The sequence below is a fragment of the Leucopleurus acutus genome (genome assembly GCF_964270905.1).
Source record: "Leucopleurus acutus genome assembly, chromosome: 10".
Classification (NCBI taxonomy): domain Eukaryota; kingdom Metazoa; phylum Chordata; class Mammalia; order Artiodactyla; family Delphinidae; genus Leucopleurus; species Leucopleurus acutus.
Genome location: NC_139153.1, coordinates 59,323,412 through 59,345,461, shown reverse-complemented (window position 1 = coordinate 59,345,461; position 22,050 = coordinate 59,323,412). Strand labels below are relative to the sequence as shown.

General features: G+C 34.8%; 1 protein-coding gene across 1 annotated transcript in view; it reads left to right on the top strand.

Moving 5' to 3' along the window:
• KHDRBS2 (KH RNA binding domain containing, signal transduction associated 2) overlaps window positions 1-22,050 on the top strand; it is a gene marked incomplete at both ends in the record, with an annotated part of 704,484 nt that overhangs the window by 198,655 nt on the left and 483,779 nt on the right. The window contains one exon of the mRNA XM_082848563.1: window positions 15,864-15,980. Coding sequence (XP_082704689.1) covers window positions 15,864-15,980 — 117 coding nt within the window. The remainder of the gene's footprint in view (window positions 1-15,863; window positions 15,981-22,050) is intronic.

The window sequence follows — 22,050 nt, the reverse complement described above, 5'->3', positions numbered from 1 at the left end:
AAATGTGACATAGTCGTCTATTAAGTGAAAGCCTTGTTTAGGCATAGGTTTGAAAAATACATCAACTTTACATTTGGTCAGATTCTCAAAAGAAGCACACTCAAAAGTGCACACTCAAAAGTGGTGGTTGACAGGAGATTATTGAAGGGGTTGTTTACAAAATGTGGTCCGTGTTAAGGGAAGCTAACAAGGAATGGTGAGATGTCCAGGGATAGTAACAGTGAGGAGCCTTGCTACTCCAAAGACTAAAGGGCTAAGGAAAGAGACATTTAGCTACAGAGGAGCCACCAGACAGGAGCTGTGTCCAATAACAGAGGGACAGAGTCACTGCCAAACCAATGCGCAGCAAGGAGGAAGCCAGGAAAATAAGCACTCCAATTTCTCTGTCCTACCCTCCAGTTACTTGAGTTTTTCTTATTGACCAAATCTAACCAGATACCAAAGGGAAGGAGCATAGAGACACCTGGCTCCACAGAGAAGTTTGGGGGCACAGCACAGGATAGAGAAGGAGAGGAAGGGGATCTGAATGGACACTGCAGAACATCCCGAACAATAGGTAATGGACAGCATCTCAGTACAGGTTATTGCAACAAAGTATAACCATCAAGTCACTACTTAAGGTTTATCTCATACTTGATTGAGAGAAACAATATCTTGGATGCTACATTACAGGACTTTTGGCTCAGTTATACCTCTATAAAATCTATATGCTATCTCTAAATTAATGCCCATAATTACAAAGACCATATTTTCTTGACCCCTCATGCCAATAGAATAAATGTCCTTGAAATGTCCTTTGATATTATTCCACCAGAGCCTGGGTTCATTACTTAAAAACTCCATGCCAGCACTGTCTGTAAAATAGCACTTCCTCAGAGGTTTGGCCTAAAAATTAAATAAGATAATTAATATAAAGCACTTAGCATGCCTACAGGATTTCTAACTCTTATTCTGGTGATTATTGATTTAAATAAAGCCATCCTTTTTTGCATGTTCCTTTTTTCTATTCAGCATTCAACTTTGGCACTTTAACATTTGCATATTCAAGTGGGAAAATTTTACAAGCTAGTAATAGACCAATATAAGAAAATATAATCACACAAAGTAATTAAGGAAAAATGTAAAATTATATGCATTTTCATCTTATCAATTTAGGAATTTTTATCCTTATTTATCTATATTATTTTTTTCCATTTTTTATTGAAATATAATTGATATTCAATATTTTATAAGTTACAGGTATATAATACAGTGATGACAATTTTTAAAGGTTATATTCCATTTATAATTGTTATAAAATATTGGCTGTATTCCCTGTGTTGTACAATATATCCTTGTAGCTTATTTTATACATAGTTGTTTGCACCTCTTAATCCCCTACCCCTATATTTCCCCTCCTGCCTTCCCTCTCCCCACTGATAACCACTGGTTCGTTCTCTATATCTGTGAGTCTGCTTCTTTTTTGTTATATTCACTAGTTTGTCATATTTTTTAGATTCCACATATAAGTGATGTCATACAATATTTGTCTTTCTCTGTCTGACTTATTCACTTAGCATAACACCCTCCAAGTCCATCCATGTTGCTGCAAGTGGCAAAATGTCATTCTTTTTTATGGCTGAGTAGTATTCCATTGCATATATATATATATATATATATATATATATATATGGCACATCTTCTTTATCCATTCATCTGTTGATGGGCACTTAGGTTGCTTCCATATCTTGGCTATTGTAAATAATCCTTCTATGAACATCGGGGTGCATGTATCCTTTCAAATTAGTGTTTTAGTTTTTTTTTTTTTAATATGTACCAAGGAGTGGAATTGCTGAGTCATATGGTACTTCTATTTTTAGGTTTTTTGAGAAAACTCGATACTGTTTTCCAAAGTGGCTGCACCAATTTACATTCCCACCAGCAGTGTACAGGGGTTCCCTTTTCTCCATATTTTCACCAACATTTGTTATTTGTGTTCTTTTAGATGACGACCATTCTGACAGATGTGAGGTGATATCTCATTGCAGTTTTGATTTGCATTTCCCTGATGATTAGTGATGTTAAGCATCTTCTCATGTGCCTGTTGGCCATCTGCATTTCCTCTTTGGAAAAATATTTACTCAGTTCTTCTGTCCATTTTCAATTGGGTTGTTTGTTTTTTTGATGTTGAGTTGTATGAGCTGTTTATATATGCTGGATATTTAACCCCTTATTGGTCATATTATTTGCAAATATTTTCTCCCGTTCAGTAGGTTGTCTCTCTTCATTTTGTTTATCATTTCCTTTGCTGTGCAAAAGCTTTTAAGTTTAATGAGATCTCACTTGTTTAGTTTTGCTTTTATTTCATTTGCTTTAGGAGATGGATCCAAAAACATATTGCTGTAATTTATGTCAAAGCGTGTTCTGCCTATGCTTTCCTCTAGGAGTTTTATGGTTTCTAGTCTTATACTTAGGTCTTTAATTCATTTTGAATTTATTTTTTTATATGGTGTTAGAGAATGTTCTAAGTTCATTCTTTTACATGTAGTTGTCCAGTTTTCCCAGCACCACTTATTGAAGAGTAAAGCCATCATTTTTTAATGGTCATATTCTACATGAATGGTTAATGGGTTAATTTGTAAATAATAGTATATCAAATTTATTAAAATATCCACCTTTTATTTAAAACATGAGAGAAAAAACATAGCATACTAAATAAAAGTATAGTGAAACATATATCCTTACACAGGAAAACCCAAGATATACTTTCTTCACAGTGGACAGACTGTTCTGGATTGTAGTGAATCACTGCTTGTACTTATTAGTTCATGATTTAAAGCAATTATGTTCAGATATGCTGGGCAGAATTTTACTACAGACTTTGCCACATGGATTATCAACCTCTTGCAAGTCAGTTGAGAAAGCAGTTTGCCTATGGAGAAGTAAGATATGATGATAAAGATTTTGAGAAGAAATTGGTTAAAAAATATAGCTGGCTTTTTCTCTATGAGCTAGTCTCTCAACAATGACATATAAAAATATTCCCTTTTAGTAGCAAATGCAAAAAATATTGACCACTTCTAAAGTATGTCATTTGCCATTTTGCATCAAAGCACTTTAAAACCTTTTAACACCACAGAAGTAGAAACTAAAGTACATTAAATATACTGTCTGTGGTATAATATTCTTCAGAATATTAGATCTTAGGTATAGAATAATTATTACATCTCATGCACACTTTGATGAATTTAGTAAACTTTCCTTTCAATTCCTGTCATGAATTCTATGGTATAAATGATAACAAAGAAATGATCCTTTTTTTGTTTCCTCTGATAAAGAGTAAATTATAAATTAAGATACTTTATTTTTAAAAGTCAAATAATCATCAGTTTTAATCTTTGTTTTGGAGAAAATTGTTAAAAATTCTTCACCTACCTAGGGATGAACTCATATTTGTGGGTTTTAAAACTTGATAATTTAAATAATCAAAACCACTTTACATGTTTAATAATATGTTCTAAATCTCTGATAAACCTGTGAACCTTTGATAAATATGTTAAGAAACTTGATAAAAGAAACCACACACATACTCCTCAAAATAACATTTTTTATAACATTGTTCATTACTTGTATATTATTTTAGTATTATCATCATTGGATTCAAAAGCATGGCCAGAAATTTCTAAACCTCAGTCACTTGGAATTCACATTTAGGCTGCTTTATGTTCATAAAATATGCCAAGGCATTATGTGGTTGGAATGAATCGCAAAATTGCTGTAGACTACTTTAGGTGATTTTACAAAGAAGGCATCATGCAAATATTCTTCCAGCATTTACTGAGTCATTTTGCTGAAAACAACAAAAAATGCCATTGTAATTATGTTAGACATGTATTTTTCAAATGTATGGTCAAATGCTTTATCCCTTATGTTGTAAAAGTATTGATACTTAGCGAAACAAACATTTTATTATTTTTTTTTAATCAGAGGAGACACTATACCTATTGATATTGTGCCTTCCTCATGTATTCCATTTGTGCCCAATCTTACATTGCTTTGCGACATATTATTTCTCTCGCTAGATTATTACTTATTCACTCAACAATTCATTTCTTCCTTCAATTTATTTAATAGAATACCTACTATGTATTGAGCTGTCAGACATCAATTTGGTCAATTAGGACAATTCTGAAGGTAACTGAGTCAAACTGAAGGTAACAATCATGTCTGTATGGTGTTTAAAGGGGATGAACAAAGAAGCTGGGATTACTCATCATCTTGTGACCTTTCTGTTTCATTTCTTTTATTTATTTATTTATTTAGATAGTTAGTTAGTTAGTTGTTAGTTATGACTGCGTTGACTTTTCGTCGCTCTGCATGGGCTTTCTCTAGTTGTGGTGAGCGGGGGATACTCTTTCTTGTATTGCGCGGGCTTCTCATTGTGGTGGTTTCTCTTTGTTGTGGAGCATGGGCTCTAGGTGCGTAGGCTTCAGTAGTTGTGGTACACGGGCCCAGAATTTGTGTTTCGCAGACTCTAGAGTGCAGGCTCAGTGGTTGTGGCACACTGGCTTAGCTGCTCCGAGGCAGATGGGATCTTCCTGGCCAGGGCTTGAACCAGTGTCCCCTGTGTTGGCAGACGGATTCTTAACCACTGTGCCACCAGCAAAGTCCCATCGGTTTCATTTCTTTTTTTTTTTTTTTTTTTTTTTTTTGCAGTACGCGGGCCTCTCACTGCTGTGGCCTCTCCCGTTGCGGAGCACAGGCTCCGGACGCGCAGGCCCAGCGGCCATGGCTCACGGGCCCAGCCGCTCCGCGGCATGTGGGATCTTCCCGGACCGGGGCACGAACCCGTGTGCCCTGCATCGGCAGGCGGACTCTCAACCACTGCGCCACCAGGGATGCCCCGGTTTCATTTCTTAATCTCAGTTTCAAGAGTCAGGATGTCTCTGGTATATGATTCTCTGGCCAGGTGGTCCGTGGCCTGGGGGTCTGTGAGCTCATCTTGCCCTGGAGAAGCAACCCGAGTTTGTACATTAATGATGAAATGTGATGATACAACAGCAATTTTAGTCACCTGATGCTGGATGATTAGTGGTCAGTGAGCACAGGACTGAGGTCAGAGGGGACAAGCAAGGGGATAAAGTTTTGGATGGAGATTAATCACAAACTCGGTAAGGGAACTCAATTTTAGGGGGACTCCTTTTAGAGTACACCAACACTGAGAAGTCTGCTCACAGCACCCAATCCTTTAACTAATGTTGATCAAAGTGATGGTATTTAATGAGCAAATGAAAAAAAATAACTTTTTTCTTCACTCTGCTACTGAATTTATATCTAACCTTAGGAATTAAGGCATATCCTTTTAGGATGGTTGGCATTATGTTGTATACAATAAAATACTAAACAATACAATAGGTGATTTTTAGGCAGCCTAAACCTTGAAAAAACTAGATACCAGCCCAGAAACTGAAAAGCAGTTGGCTATTTAACTATGTTTAAGTTGAAAATAAATGTATAATTGGAATGGAATGTAGGCTCCATAGGGTCAAGGAACTTTGTTTTATGCCCTTCTCCATTCCTCATGCCTGACACATAGTAGATGTTCAATAAATTCTTCTTGAATGATTATGTCCTCATCAAACATAAGCTCATATACTGACATCATGACATTGTGTGGAGAGGAAGAAGACTTGTAAAGAACAAACATCACTATTTTGGACATGTAAATGCAGTTTATAAGAGACATATGTGACACTTTCAGGATTCTATACAATGGCACCACTGTGGTTTATTTAAAGGTTTTTAAAATTCTGAAATATAAGAATATAGCAAGTATTAAGCTGTTATTTTTGTGACTATTTAAAAGGCCAAAAAAGTATCTGTTAAGTAATTAAATTTGCAAAGATTTGGATGAAAGAAGAATTATGTACCTATGTGTCACTGTGCTGAGAAAACATTTAGTCATCATGACTCTATGGCAGTCTCATCTGTGTGGTGCTCTAGAAACAGTTTTTATTGGCAGTTGTACACACTGAACAAATTAGGGTTTGGGTTTGAATCGTAGTAGTAATTATGATTAGGGCTCTTAATGTTGATACTTTTCACTAAATAATAGAGTTTTAAACGAATCTTTTCAAATAAAAATACCTTGAGCTTGGGGAAGGTGCCCTTAGAGTTGTATAAATGTGGCAAAGATGGGCTCAGGAGACATTTCCAGACACTCCACACAGGATGAAAAACATTTAAAACATGACCAAATGTACTTTAGTTGCCTATGAAAGGAGACTGTGATTTGCACATACAAGTGCTCAAACATATTGAAGGATTATTTATAGCAGAACTAATGGGACATTAATTGTGTGTGTTTACATTTTAAAAATTCATGTTCAGTTTTTATCAGCATGTTCTCAAGGTGTTTTTTTTTTTTGCCATTTCTATGAAACCCAAACCATTATGTATACTATGGTGTGACTTTAACATACATCATATTATTTTGAAACTTGAGACAAATACTGATTAAGCACAAGGTAAACCCCACCAACACATATTAAAGGACCCACATGTTTATAGTTGATACTGATGGATTCTTTTTCACTAGCTGTGTATGCTTCCTTCAAATTCAAGTACTTCCTTCTGCAATGGGATTGTTTGATCTTATGACAGCAAGAGTAATTGAATATGAAAGAGAATGTATATGTATATATATTCTCTTTCATATTCCTTTCCATTATGGTTTATCACAGGATTTTGAATATACTTCCCTGTACTATACAGTAGGACCTTATTGTTTATCCATTCTATAATACCAATTTTCATTTGCTAATCCCAAACTCCCACTCCTACCCTCTCCCACCCTCTCCCCCTTGGCAACCACCAGTCTATTCTCTATGTCTCTGATTCTGTTTCATTAATAGGTTCATTTGTGTCATATTTTAGATTCCACATATAAGTGATATCATATGGTATTTGTCTTTCTCTTTCTGACTTACTCCACTTAGTATGATAATCTCTAGTTGCATCCATGTTGCTGCAAATGGCATTATTTCCTTCTTTTTTATGGCTGAGTAGTATTCCATTTTACATATGTACCCCATCTTCTTTATCCGTTCATCTGTTGATGGACATTTAGTTTGTTTCCAAATGTCTTGGCTATTGTGAATAGTGCTGCTATGAACATAGGGGTGCATGTATCTTTTTGAATTATAGTTTTGTCTGGATTTGCACAGGAGTGGGATTGCTGGATCATATGGTAATTCTATTTTTAGTTTTCTGAGGAACCTCCATACTGTTTTCCACAGTGGCTGCACCAACTTACATTCCCACCAACAGTGTAGGAGGGTCACCTTTTCTCCACACCCTCTCCAGCATTTGCTGTTTGTAGAGTTTTTAACGATGGCCATTCTGAATGGTGTTATGTGGTACCTCATTGTAGTTTTGACTTGCGTTTCTCTAACAATTAGCGATGTTGAGCATCTTTTTGTGTGCCTATTGGACATCTGTATTTCTTCTTTGGAGAAATGTCTCTTTAGGTCTTCTGCCCATTTTTTGATCGGGTTGTTTGTTTTTTTTGTTGTCTACTCATATGAGCTGTTTGTATATTTTGGAAATTAAACCTTTGTCAGTTGCATCATTTGCAAATATTTTCTCCCATTCTTTAGGTTGTCTTTTCACTTTGTTTATGGTTTCTTTTGCTTTACAGAATCTTGTAAGTTGATTAGGTCCCATTAGTTTATTTTTGGTTTTATTTCTATTTCCTTGGTAGGCTGACCTAAGAAACCATTTGTACTATTTATGTCAGAGAATGTTATGCCTATGTTCTCTTCTAAGAGTTTTATGGTGCTATGTCTTATGTTTAAGTCTTTAAGCCATTTTGAGTTTATTTTTGTGTATGGTGAGAGGGCGTGTTCTAACATCATTGATTTACATGCAGATGTCCAACTTTCCCAAAACCACTTGCTGAAGAGACTTTTTCCCATTGTATGTTCTTGCCTCCTTTGTCAAAGATTAATTGACTGTAGGTGTGTGGGTTTATTTCTGGGATCTCTATTCTGTTCCATTGATCTGTATGTCTGTTTCTGTGCCAATACCACACTGTTTTGATTACTGTAGCTTTGTAGTATTGTCTGAAGACTGTAATGGCTATGCCTCCTGCTTTGTTCTTTCTCTTCAGGATTGCCTTAGCAATTCTGGGTCTTTTATAGTTCCATATGAACTTTAGGATTATTTGTTCTACTTTTGTGAAAAAGGTCATGGGTAATTTGATAAGGATCATATTAAATCTGTAGATAGCTTTGGGTAGTATGGTCATTTTAACAATATTAATTCTTCTAATCCAAGAGCATGTCATATATTTTCATTTCTTTGAATCATCTTCAGTTTCCTTTATTAATGTTTTTTAGTTCTCAGTGTATAAGTCTTTCACTTCCTTGGGGAGGTTTATTCCTAACTATTTTATTTTTTGTGTTGCAATTTTAAAAGGTATTGTTTTTTGCATTCCCTTTCTGATATTTCATTGTAAGTGTAAATAAATGCAACTGATTTCTGTATATTAACCTTGTATCCTGCTACCTTGCTGAATTCGTTTATCAGTTCTAGTAGTTTTTGTGTGGAGTCTTTATGGTTTTCTATATATAGTATCATACCATTTCATATAATGACAATTTTACCTCTTCCCTTCCAATTTGGATACCTTTTATTTGTTTTTCTTGTCTGATAAATAAGATTGACAAGCCTCTGGCCAGGCTCACCAAGAAGAAAAGAGAGAGAACACAAACAAAATAAGAAATGAAAAAGGAGACATAACAACTGATAACACAGAATTACAAAAAACTAAGGGAATACTATGAACAATTATATGCCAACAAATTTGATAATCTAGAAGAAATGGACAAGTTTCCAGAAACATACAGCCCAACAAAACTGAATCAAGAAGAAATAGATAATTTGAACAGAACAATCACTAGAACTGAAATAGAATCTGTAATTTTAAAAATCCCTACAAACAAAAGTCTAAGACCAGACGGCTTCACAGATGAATTATACCAAATATACAAAGAAGAACTTATACTGACCCTTCTCAAACTCTTCCAGAAAGTTGAACAGGAGGGAACACTGCCAAGGACATTCTGTGAAGCCACCATCACCCTGATACCAAAACCAGACAAACAAAGACACCACCAAAAAAGAAAATTACAGGCCAATATCTTTGATGACTATAGATGGAAAAATTCTCAAAAATATATTAGCAAACCAAATCCAACAACACATAAATAAAAGTCATACACCACGACCATGTGTTATTCATCCCAAGTTCACAAGGACAGTTCAACATATGCAGATCAATCAATGTGATACACCACATTAACAAAAGAAGTCAAAAATCACATGATCATCTTAATAGATGCAGAAAAACATTTGACAGAATTCAACATCCATTCATGACAAAAACTCTTACCAAAGTGGGGATAGAGGGAACATATCTCAAAATAGTAAAAACTATTTATGACAAACCCACAGCCAATATAATACTCAATGGTGAAAAGTTGAAAGCCTTTCCGCTAAAATCTGGAACAAGACAAGGATGCCCACTCTCACCACTTCTATAAAACATTCTTATTTTTCTTCCCTATGTTCTTGAATACTCATCATTGTCTATTTTGTTAAATTGAAAGTAGTTTTCTTTGATAGAGTCCTATGTAAATTCCAAATTGTGTTATTTAATTCTACAGACATAGCTTGATATTTTTATGATTGAATAAATCTCTATTCCCTTGATTACTAATGTTCTTTGTTGATTGCTGTGGTGAATACCTGAAATGTTGTCTTTTCCTGTCTATTTATACAAGAAGGCTATTTTTTGATCTGCAACTGTGGTCTCTCTTTGTGCAGTCTGCCCCAATTGCTTTACTTTTTTTTAACAGCAGCAAACACAAGGATAGACTAGTAAACACTGATTTAATGTTGAGTTCCCAAAGCGCAGAACAGAAGCTCTGTGAAGTCTTACCAGTTAAGAAGGGGATTCACCCCCAAATCAGGATTAGGATGGAGATAAAAATAGTGTTCAGGTATGAACAGATGAGGACAAGAGGAATTTGAGGATCAGGAGGTGAGGGCGTTCAAGTCCAGCTGTGTCCTATGAAAGAAGAAGGAGCAGGGGTGGCATCAGGAGACTCTTCACAAGTGGCCAGATGGTCAGCACTGCCTTTTGTCACAAAGCAGGTATAGACATGGTGCCCACAAAGGAGAAAACTAGATGAGGTGCAGCACCTCTCCTAGTAGAGAAGGGAGTTGCTGGAGTTAGTTTATAAACAGGTGACTAGAAAAATGCCACTTGTGAACAGGTTTATTTCATCCAAGTATTCGTCAGATATTATTAATCATGAGGAAATATATTAATAATAAGGAAAGAGCAAATGGGAGTCTATAGATAAGACATTCTAGGGTATCCTGGTTGAATTGGTAAATTTTGAAATATGTATGCCCAATATTATTAAATTTATATTCACCTGATTTAAAAGTGTTCTTGGATTCACTCTGTTAAAAATGTTCCTAAAATATTTTTCTTAAAGTGTCTCTCATTTTATGATAAACACTTGCTTTTTCCGAAATTATGTTTTGTCACTTTACAAACTCACTGAAATATGTTCTTTCTATTAATTTTACTTGACACAGTTTAAATTTTTGCTTTTGGAAAAAAATTAAAAATCTGATTAAAATGCTCAGAAGAATTTTTGAATATAAAATTATTACAAAACAACAGCTTAATGACTTCAACATTAATCATAAATGAATGCACAAATTTAATTTTCTTAAAACACATGTGGGTAAAATACTTTGAAATTATTTGAAGATATCTAACATACTGAAAACACTCTATTGAGTGTTCACTCTATTGAGTCTTAAGACTCTATAGAGATTCCCAAGTTACCAAATTGCGGCTAAATATTGAAGGCACTGTTGTGTAGCTCTTGAGTTATTTTCTGTGTACAAAAGAGATTTGCTCTAATGAAAAGGTTAGGACCAACCGTTGTCAGCGAACTGACCATTCACCTGTCATGATTATGTTACTTGGCTTTGTTTGAAGGGGGACTGCACATAGACTGAAAGCAGAGGAATGACAATGTCTTGTCAGAACACAACTTTTCTACTGACTATTTTCAGAACTAATCTAAAAATAAATTTCCAAAACCTAAGCACAAGTTCAAAAATCTGTGATCAGTTTCACGATTACTTCTGATGTGTTAAAATCTCGAAAAGAAATGGTGTCCAGGCTTTCCTGAAAACAAGTCCACTTGAGCGAGGAAGAGGGAGAGAGGTGGGCTGGCAGTGTTCTTTGTGGGAGTTTGGAGGGAGGCGCCCTGGTTGTGGTATAGGCAGCCCCTTCTTGCCACCCCACGCGCATGCGCTATGAGCTCATCCACGTGGGGGACTCAGCAGAGTGTGCTTGGTACATGGTGAACTTTCAAAAAAGGTTAATTGTAGCAAGTAATAGAGATCAATAGTTATAACAATATAATACATAATAAATACAAAAAATAAAATATTAACAATATAAAAATAATAAAAGAATTAAGGATTACCAAAGTCAAACTTCACTAGAGGTGTCAGGGACAATTACAGTCTACCGAAACAATAATAAGGTAATAATAACAGCCTATATTTGTCGAGCTCTTATTGTGCATGTGTTATTATTTTTATTATCTCTATTTACAGATAAGAAAAATGAAGATTAGGGGAATGTAAGCAATATAGCCAAATTGGTACAGCTAGTGAATTTACAAACCCACGAAATCGGGCTTCAGAACCACGCTCGTAAGAATTGTGCTCTACATATTCACTGATGTTGGGGCATTTTTACTTATCCAAATAATAGTTGTGTATTAAAAAAAAAGTCCTCTGAGCCATTCCCCAGTGTTGGCTCTAAAAACTCCAGATATTAGGGAAGAGATGAAATCACTTCAGGAAATTTCAACTATGATTAAAAAAATAAAATACCTTTTGTCAAAAGCAAATGGTAGATTGCACATTTATAAATTATAAAAACATATTAAAAGAAGAACTGATTGCTTTAAAAAGTTACATAATTAATGTTAATCAAGAAACATATTTTCTGTTAATTTGTGAAATTAAGTCTCTGATTATACAACATATTCATTCTGTTGGATGTTTGTATTCTATTCCAAAAAGTAGAGTTTGTGAAAGAATTAAAGGTGATGTCTCTCTTACAGCTTCAGCACAATTTGGTTTCAAATTGGACATTGGTTAAAAATAAAGCTACTCTATTGAAATAGATGTTGAAAAATGTGTCACAATAATCAAGGCAGAGGACAAACTTCTGAGAGTTGGGACTATGTATATATTTTGTCAATAACCTGTCTCCAGCCAAGACTGCCTGAAATGCTACCTCTTCCTCTCAGAGTCATAAGCACCCCAATGGAGACATCACTTTGAGTGCTTTGGTATTTTTGAATTTGAAGCTTTACTACTACCTGCAAAGGGACAAGAAAGTTATGTGGAGTACTAGAAGTCCAATCAAATTTTACTCAACTGGATTGCTCTATTTGATTTCTTTTAAAAGTTGTACAATTGTCAACCGATTCAAAGTATATGTATAATTTTCAAGTAGAGTGTGAAAAAATAAAATGAACTCTCATGAACTTCTAAGTAACAGTCTAAAATATTACCTATTGCTTTGACACGACCTGTTTGTTTCTCTTTGATCACATTCCCTACTATCCATTCCATTCCCAGAGTTACTGAGATCTTGAATTTTGTGTTTATTATTATACCTGTTATTTAAAAATTGGATGTACTACTCATGCATATATTCATAATTTAAAAATTATTGAACTTTGTTGAGTTTTATAAAAACAGTGTCATATGTCTAGAGCTTGAATTTTTCACTCAAAGTTTTATTTCTAGAATTTGTTCATGAGATTTCATATAGTTATGGGTAATTTATGTTCACTGCTGTAAATATTCCACTATGGGTATGTGACAATGTACTTACTCATTTGTGTCAGTCATGGTTCTGATGGGAAAATAGAATCCACTCTCTACATAATAGTTATAATGTGTAATTCAGGACTGACATGACTCTTGGAAGATGGGGGAAGGGACGTTAGGAAGGCTGCCACCAGGGGACATGAAGATCTGAGCCCCACGCCTGCAAGGACCTGGGACTGGGCCTGTGGAGTGGTCTGTGGGGCTACCCTATCAACAGAGTAGGACTCATGTGGAGGTCAGTAAGCAGCCGTGTCTGACCACTGTGATTTGCCAGGAGTAATGGACTGCAGTTCATGTTCACCTTCTAAATCTCATGCAACCTTCTGTCACTGGCAGAATCCAGCACCAAACGAAACACATCGTAAGGAGTCCTATGCACGTGTCTGAGGTGTGGACACATGTTAGTGTGGTGTCCAGGTGAGGGCACACCACCACTGAATTGATGATTTTCCCCAGTTATTTTTGTTCCTACAAGCCTTGAGACTTTGAACATTCTTGTACACATGCTAAGATTTCTCTAGAGAATATACCTGGGAATGGGTATGTGAGGCATGGGTTAAATGCATTTACAGATTTACAGGACGATGCCAGCAGGGTTGTACTTACTCACAGTCCTACAAGCAGTGTATATGAGTCTCTGTGGCTCCACATTCTGGTCAGTGTTTGGTTTCTGACTCCTTATTTCTACCACCATAATGTGTGTGAAATGGGATCTCACTGTGGTCTTAATTTGATTTTTGTTTAACTGTTAATAAGGTTGAATATTCTCACTTTTTCTTTGGCCATTCTCTTCCTTCTTCATGATTATACCTATTATCTTTTGTTTGTCTTTTCCTTACAGTTTTATACTTGGGATTGTAAACTAATAATTTATTGTTAACATATAATGTAAATAGTCTCCAAATTTGTGGCTTATATTTTTCGCCTTTCTTATGGTATATTTTAATAAACAGATATTCTTAATTTAATCAGGCTTTTATTCTACTCTTAGCATATTTTTACATCTTGTTTTAGAACTCTTAGACATTATTTCCTTATAATTTCTCTTATGAGGAAATTCTAAAATTTGTCTTTCAGACCTAAGTCTATAATCCATCTGTATTTATTTTTTTGCTATGGTGTACAAAGCAATTTCACTGTTCTTATTATGGAGAGGCTGTTATGCTCTACATTTGACAGTTCCTTCTTTCCTTAGTATATTAGTTTTCTACTGTTGCTGTAAGAATTACCACAAAATTAGTGGCTTAAACCACAACAGAGTTGTGTACAATCTCCCAAGACTGAACCAGGAAGAATGCAATGGTAAATGGGATTGTTCCCTTAATTTCTCTTTCTGATATTTCATTGTTAGTGTATAGAAATGCAAAGATTTCTGTATATTAATTTTGTTATCCTTTAACTTTACAGAATTCATTGATGAGCTCTAGTAGTTTTCTGGTGGCATCTTTAGGATTTTCTATGTATAGTATCATGTCATCTGGAAACAGTGACAGTTTTACTTTTTCCTTTCCAATTTGGATTCTTTCTATTTCCTTTTCTTCTCTGGTTGCTGTGGCTGGGACTTCCAAAACTAGGTTGAATAAAAGTGGTGAGAGTGGGCATCCTGATCTTAGAGGGAATGATTTCAGCTTTTCACTTTTAAATATAATGTTATTAGGTGTGGGTTTGTCATATATGGCCTTTATTATGTATGTGGCACTTCTGTTGAAAATCAGTTTGACCATCTAAGCATGGTCTTTCTGAACTTTATATTGTTCTGTTTACCTTACTTGCCTATAGATATGGCAATCCACACTCCAGTACAGCACTAAATAGCTGTGGTAAGAACAGGTATCTTGACTTTATCCTGGATTTAGGGGAAAAGCATTTAATCTTTTACCATTAAATGTGGTTTAGTTCTTACTCTGAGATCACAGGTTTAAAAAATAGAATAACTCTGATTTAGAAGACAGTTACCTAATTTTATTTTTCTCCATTTCATGTGCCCAACATAGTTTTTAGTGCAATTTAAGACTTTTGTATTTTTAAAATTAATGAGTGAGTGATTGCCTGAGTCACTTGGTGTGGTGCTGTGCCTTTAGTAGCTGGCAACATACTCTGATATCTGCTTTTAGTTCCCTTGTTTTTAACCATATTTTAGGATTATTAAATAAATTAGATAGGTCCCCCCACTCCCAGAATTTTCCATTTAGGCAAATGGTTTTGTATATATGCTCTATCTAGCATTTTAAACTTTTCTGTATGTGTTCACATCTTTTATTTGCTGATCCTTAGAACAACTCTTTAACATAGAGAAGGTAAGATCAAAGAACAGTTGAATCTCTTTATTTCCAATCATTAAATTTGGAATGGAATGTTATAGGCATAGACAATACTTATCAAACATAAATATTAAATTTTACTTTAAAAAAAATTAAAAATATTTACTTTTACAATTTTGAATGTGCATAGACATGTTAAAATTGTTTTTTATTTCAATAATCTGATTGGAGAGAAAAAGCCTTTAAAAATTTTGTAAACCCTAGTGCTTCTCCCTAATTTTATTCTTGAGTAATTTATTTATCTATGTGATTATATGAGTAAATGATATGTTCAAAATATTACTGACTTTGGCATTCCTTTGGAAAGAAGTGTCTTTTTAAAAGTGGATCTGATCTCGGAGGTCTGAGATGGTTTTCTGTGTGTGTGTGTGTGTGTGTGTGTGTGTGTGTGTGTGTGTCTGTGTGTGTGTGTCTGTGTCTGTGTGTTTGGGTATGTGAATAGCATAACTCTTTTCTCCATGGTAAAGATTGAAAAACCCATAACCCATCAGTTTTGCTTGGTGTAAATTATTACTTTTCTCTATTTAAAACAGACATTCTATTGATTTTGTTTCCTAGTTCAATTTTGTGGGGAAATTGCTTGGACCAAGAGGAAACTCCTTGAAGAGGCTACAGGAAGAAACAGGTGCTAAAATGTCTATCCTGGGCAAAGGATCAATGAGAGATAAAGCAAAGGTATGAACTTTGAATTTGATACTTAACATACACAGGGAGTTACCTGTAACAGGATGGTCACATTTACAAGCACATATGAGCTGTCCTCCAATTATTTCCCATGAATTTTACCCTTTGGGATTACTCTGTTGCACTTTCTGATGTCTCCCCTATTTTCATAAAAAATCAATTACTGGTCTTTTTCTCCCAAAACATGTAATTCTGTATTTTTATTCTTTTTAGTCCTCTGTGTAGGTTGCTGTCAAATCTTTTCATTTTTTTCTGTGTCCTCCATAGGATGTTTCTATATGTGTGTGCTCATTTTCTTTAATTCCCTGACTGGATCCCTGTTCTTTCTTCAGCTGTATCACCGGATCCCATCCACCATATCATTCCCTCATTTTATCTCTCTGCTCTATTTCACTCAGATCCTCTTACCTGAAGCAATTTCAAATACTTATCTGCAAATCTAAGAGAATTTCACTTATTTTTTGAAATGCTTCAGTGATATTAAACAACTCACTTGATCCCCAAAGAAAAATAAGCTAAAAACTATTATCAACTTGGATATTTGAAGTGATTTATTTTGCATCTGAACTACATCATTTTCCCATTTTATAAAGTGGTAGCAATTTTCTCTGTGTTAGTATTCTGTGTTAAAATAACTATTTATAGAGATTTATTCAAAAAGTATGTCTGTATTTTCATATATTCTTTAATTTTTTTTTGTTATATGTTCTCCAGATATCTCAAAGCCTTACAACAGAAACTTCATTTTTCATGCATTTATTCTCTCACTTTCTTTTTTCCTCACACATTCTTTAAGATTTAGATTAGGCAGGGTCTCCTTCCTTAACCATAAACATATTTTATTGAAATTTTCTGTTTCTCTCATTAAACCGTTAGCTTCCATGGGCCAGAGAAATATCCTAGTCAGCTTTGCATACCCAGAGTCAAGTGTAGTCTCTCCATATTTTTTTAAAGCAAATAGGTGTATATTTTTCATTCCCATGTATTTGGACATTTTTTCCTGTTCATACTAGTTTCTTTCTTTCCTGTGAGCATGTTAGGTACCAGCATAAGTATTTGAAAATCTAGCAAGAAAAAATTTGGTTCTATTAAGTTTCCATTAGGTTTAATTTACTGATATTACCCATTACAAAGTCCTGTTTCTATATTGATTACTTTTTGGGTGATCCATCATGTTTGTTTCTGCTTTGAGTATTTTCATTGCTCCTTTAAAACATAAAAGAAAATGAAAACATTTAATAGCAACAACATCAATAATAATGTATTCTGCTATAAAATATGCTTTTTAGAATGTAGATAAGACTTTAACTGCTAAGGACAACATGGCTGAAATAAAACCACAGACATGGGTGTGAAAAAATTTACCTTAGTAAACACTTGATAAAAATAAATCCTAGGTAAAACTTTTATTGCTATGCTGCTATTTTGCTTCTCTGCCACGTGACCTGAACAGAAAGGAATATTTTATGTGATTTTATATTTCTAGCAAATAAGTAATACTCATCTGATTCTGCAGTGGAAGTGAATATATGTGTCTGTGTGTATTTATAGAGTGACACAGGCATATATTCCTGTATTAATTACAGAAATATTTGTAATTATTTACAAATAATACATTATGTGTCACACTATGTGTCATTGCAGTTCTGGTTCACAGTAATAAATGTGATAAAAAAATTTCCTCCTGGAGTTTGCATTCCAGTGGGAGAGACAGACAATAAATAAGTGAATAAATAAATTTTCTACTTTCAGGCATTGATAATTGTTATGGATTAAAATAAAACAGAGGAATGGCAAAGAGGTTAATGATGGGAGTAGTAGTTTGGTATGATGATTAAGTAGAGCACTGGATTATGAGAAGGAACCAACCCAAGAAAAATCAGAATGAGAGAGAATGCAAGTGTGATGGCTCTGAAGGAGAATCTGTGTCTTTATAACTATCCTGGCAACCGTAGCCATATTTTTGTTTATAACCATACTTATTCCCATTTAGCTACCACCCAATTTCTTTGCTGACCTTCATAGCAAAATTCTTCGAGAATGTTATTTGCAATCAGTTGCTCTCATCCATCCTTTTTTTAAATTTAAAATTTTAATTTATTAATAACGTTGACTGTTGCATGCATTTATTGGCTAATTGTATCACTTCTTTTTAAAATCTCCTAATCTTGCCTTTTTTTTCCTCCTTGCAGTTTTATTGAGATACAATTGACATACAGGACTGTATAAGTTTAAGGTGTACAGGATAATGATTTGACTTACATACATCATGAAATAATGATCACAATAATTTAAGTGAGCATTCATCATATCATATATATAAAATAGGAGATAAAGAAAAATTATTTTTTCCTTGTGGTGAGAACTCTTAGGATTAATGCTCTTCACATTCCTATGTATCATACAGCAGTGTTATTATCTACAGTCATCATGTTGAACATTTCATCCTGAGTACTTATTTGTCTTACAACTGGGAGTCTGTACCTATGACCACCTTCCTACAGTTCCCCCTTCCCCAACCCCATGCCTCTGGTAACCACAAATCTGATCTCTTTTTCTAGGTGTTTGTTTTGTTTGTTTTTGAAGTATAATTGACCTGAAACACTGTTAGTTCCTGGGACACAACATAGAAATTCCATATTTCTATACATTTCAAAATGATCACAACAATAAGTTATCATCTGTCACCACACAAAGATATGACATAATTATTGACTATATTCCCCACACTGTACATTTCATACCTGTGACTCATTTATTTTATAACTGGAAGTTTGTGCCTCTTAATCTCCCTCACCTATTTCTCTCCACTCTCCCCTCCCTGCTCTCTGGCAACTGCCTGTTTGTTTTCTGTATCTATGACTCTGTTTCTGTTTGTTATGTTTGTTCATTTGTTTTGATTTTTAGATTCCGTATGTAAGTGAAATCATATGGTATTTGTCTATCTCTGTCATTTCACTTAGCATAATACCCTCTAGGTCCATCCATGTTGTTACAAATGGCAAGATTTCATTTTTTTAATAGCTGAGTAATATTACACTATATATCTATATCTACATACCACATCTTTATCTATTCATCTATTGATGAGCACTTAGGTTGCTTCCCATATCTTGGCTGTTGCTCAATAATGCTGCTATGAACATTAGGGTGCATGTATATTTTTGAATTAGTGTTTTTGTTTTCTTTGGAAAAATACCCAGGAGTGGAATTCCTGCATCATATGATAGTTCTATTTTTAATGTTTTGAAGAAACACCATACTGTTTTCCACAGTAGTTGCACCAATTTGCATTCCCACCAACAGTGCAGGTCCACTCTCATTCATTCTTCATTGTCTCCTCCTCAGTTCTTGTGACTGGATCCTCTTCTTCTTCCAGACCTCCAAGCCCAGGACTTGGTCTTCAGACTTCTTTCTTCCCTTCATGATCTCATTCCATCTGTGTACATCCAGCTCCCAGTCTCTCCTGCAGGTTCTAGATTCATGTGTTTAACTACACACTCAACATGTCTATGTGAATGTCTAATAGGCATTGAAATATAGTTGTCCAAACACACACGTACAAATATGTAAATGTGTGTATATATTTATACACAGAGGTGTATATATATATATATATATGAATGAAATATATATGTATTATTTATTTACCTACATGTATGGCATTTATATACTTACCTATATATAAAGTACAATATAAACACATATACAGAGAAAGAGAGAGAGAGAGATTGAAAGAATAAGAGAGATACCTTTGTTGACTTTTAGGGCCCCAGTGAATACGCTATGAGCCATGGAGTCTCAAGATTTAAGGATACCTTCTCTTTTTGTCTTGTGTTTGTTCAAAAGTAAATCTCATAGAAATAGAAAATGAAAAACAGCACATATTCAATTGAGTGATACTTGGTAGCTCAAGCCTACAAAGTTTAGTTGTGTTTATTTAAAGTTTATATCAGCAGGCATTAAGGAAATCAACACAAAACTGCAAGCCTGTTTTTCACATTCTATTGAATGAAAAAATAAATAAATGCCTGAAGCATCACTAGGTGCCCCTTCTGTGCCCACCAGCAAAGCCTGAGCCCACAGCCTGCTCCTCAGGCCCAGCGTCAGGCACCTGCCTTTGTAGACAAATGTGTTTGCTTAATAGCCTTGTTTGCAGTGACTAGCTTGCCTCAACTTTCTAGGAAATAATGCAGATTGTTTTTCTGTATTGGTTATGCTGTTAAGGTGCTACACAATGTATGTCTTAAACTTGAGTTTTTCTTTATGATAAAAGGAGATATTTGAATAGTTATCTAAGTCAGGACAAAATAACTATGCAAGAATATTTCTTCCATCTCTGTTGCATGCTCAACTACATGTGAAATATCAGGCTTCATAGAAGATAATATTAGACATGACTCAAGCCCTCACAGAAATTTTAATTAAATTAAACATCCTGATCTAACACTTCCTTAAAAAAATAAAAAATAAAAAACCTTAAGAAAGTATAAATCTTTGAATTAGTAGGTGGAAAGAATGATATGGAAAACAGTTCTTGTGGTCTAGTGTAGTAAGAATATTCTAACAAGTTTAATGTTTTTATTTGTGTTATTTTGTTTTTGACTCTGGCAGAGAAACACTCATTTTAGTTTAGTTCACCTAGCCAATAACTCTATAAGAAGAGGAAGGAAACAAAAACCAAAACAAAACAAAATGCAGTAATATCCAGTAGCAAAACCCTACCTTATATTTCATTCCCATACTGGTCAGATCCCAGAATATGTCAACTCACATTATAAATTAAAAAAAAAAAAAAATCCAGGAATTCTTGAATAGAAGCTAACTTTTCAATTGTGATGATAAAAGGTATTCTCAGAGTAATCTAGAAAGTAAAAATATACAGTGTGTTTGCAATATTTCAAAATACCTCAGGAAGTTAACTGGCAGTTCAGAAATTTCTTTGAAGTCTGAGTCCTCCAAGCAGCATATGGCCTGTTCTCAGTAACCATGGAGCTGCCGGCCTCACCAGCAGTTGCTTCTGTGAAATCTTGAGGGGAACCGTGGCGCTTTGGATAGAGTGCTGCTATTTTTAGTGATACTGATGGCAGAGACTGGTGAGGGAGAACAGAGGAGGCAGTGGTTCTAAACGCTTATCTTTGAAAAGAGTGAGAAACAAACATGTTATCGCCAAGAAAAACGGTTAGGAGAGGTTAGGGAAAATCAAAGCCTGAACATATGCAGGTAAGTGAGGTAACAGGAGGAAAGCAAATTTCTTGCATAGGTATTCAGTGTCCTTAATTGGAAATCACAAATGACCAGGTTGCCAATAAATTTCGTTGTAATGAAAGATATTTTGGCATTTTTATTAATAAGCTTTGTTGAAATTACGGGGTGTGGTCTTAAAACATATTTTTAAAGTGAAGTGCTGTTTGGTAGTTTTATTTGAAAATGTGTGATCATTCTGAAGGCAAGACTTTCTCTCTTTGATGTGCTAATACCATGAGCAGTTTCTATTTTATACTCTATCTTCTGTATTTGGTGATGGCTACTTTAGTAAATCCTTTTGGATTTCATGGCAAGATTGATTTTCATCAACAATAAAATCAACTAAAACCCTCAAAGTGGTACTGCTTGCCTGGTGGGCAATGTGGGTGCGAACCCTGGGCCCAGTGTCCTTCCCTTGTTTGGCTTCCGGGCTGAGCCTCACATCAAACCTCAAATCCTACAGTACAGAGGTGACACCATGCTCACTGCTTGTCAGCCAGGCTGGGACTGTAAACTCCTCTTTCAACTTGGTAATATCCCCAACAACAAAGCAGTTTGTAATCCCACAAAATCAAGAGTCTGGACACTCTGATTTTAATTTTAGCTCTGCCCCCACTCTGATTGTAATTTTAGCTCTGCCCCTAATAAACTGCACAGTAAATCAACAACATTTCTTTCTCAGCCTCCTTTCTGCAGAAAAGAATGCCTAGCCCATCTTGGCTTCTGAACAGAGATGGAGGAATATGCATACTTTACTTAAATATCACTTGAGTGTGTGAAGGACAAGGAATGTATCATAAGTTATAGATAGGTG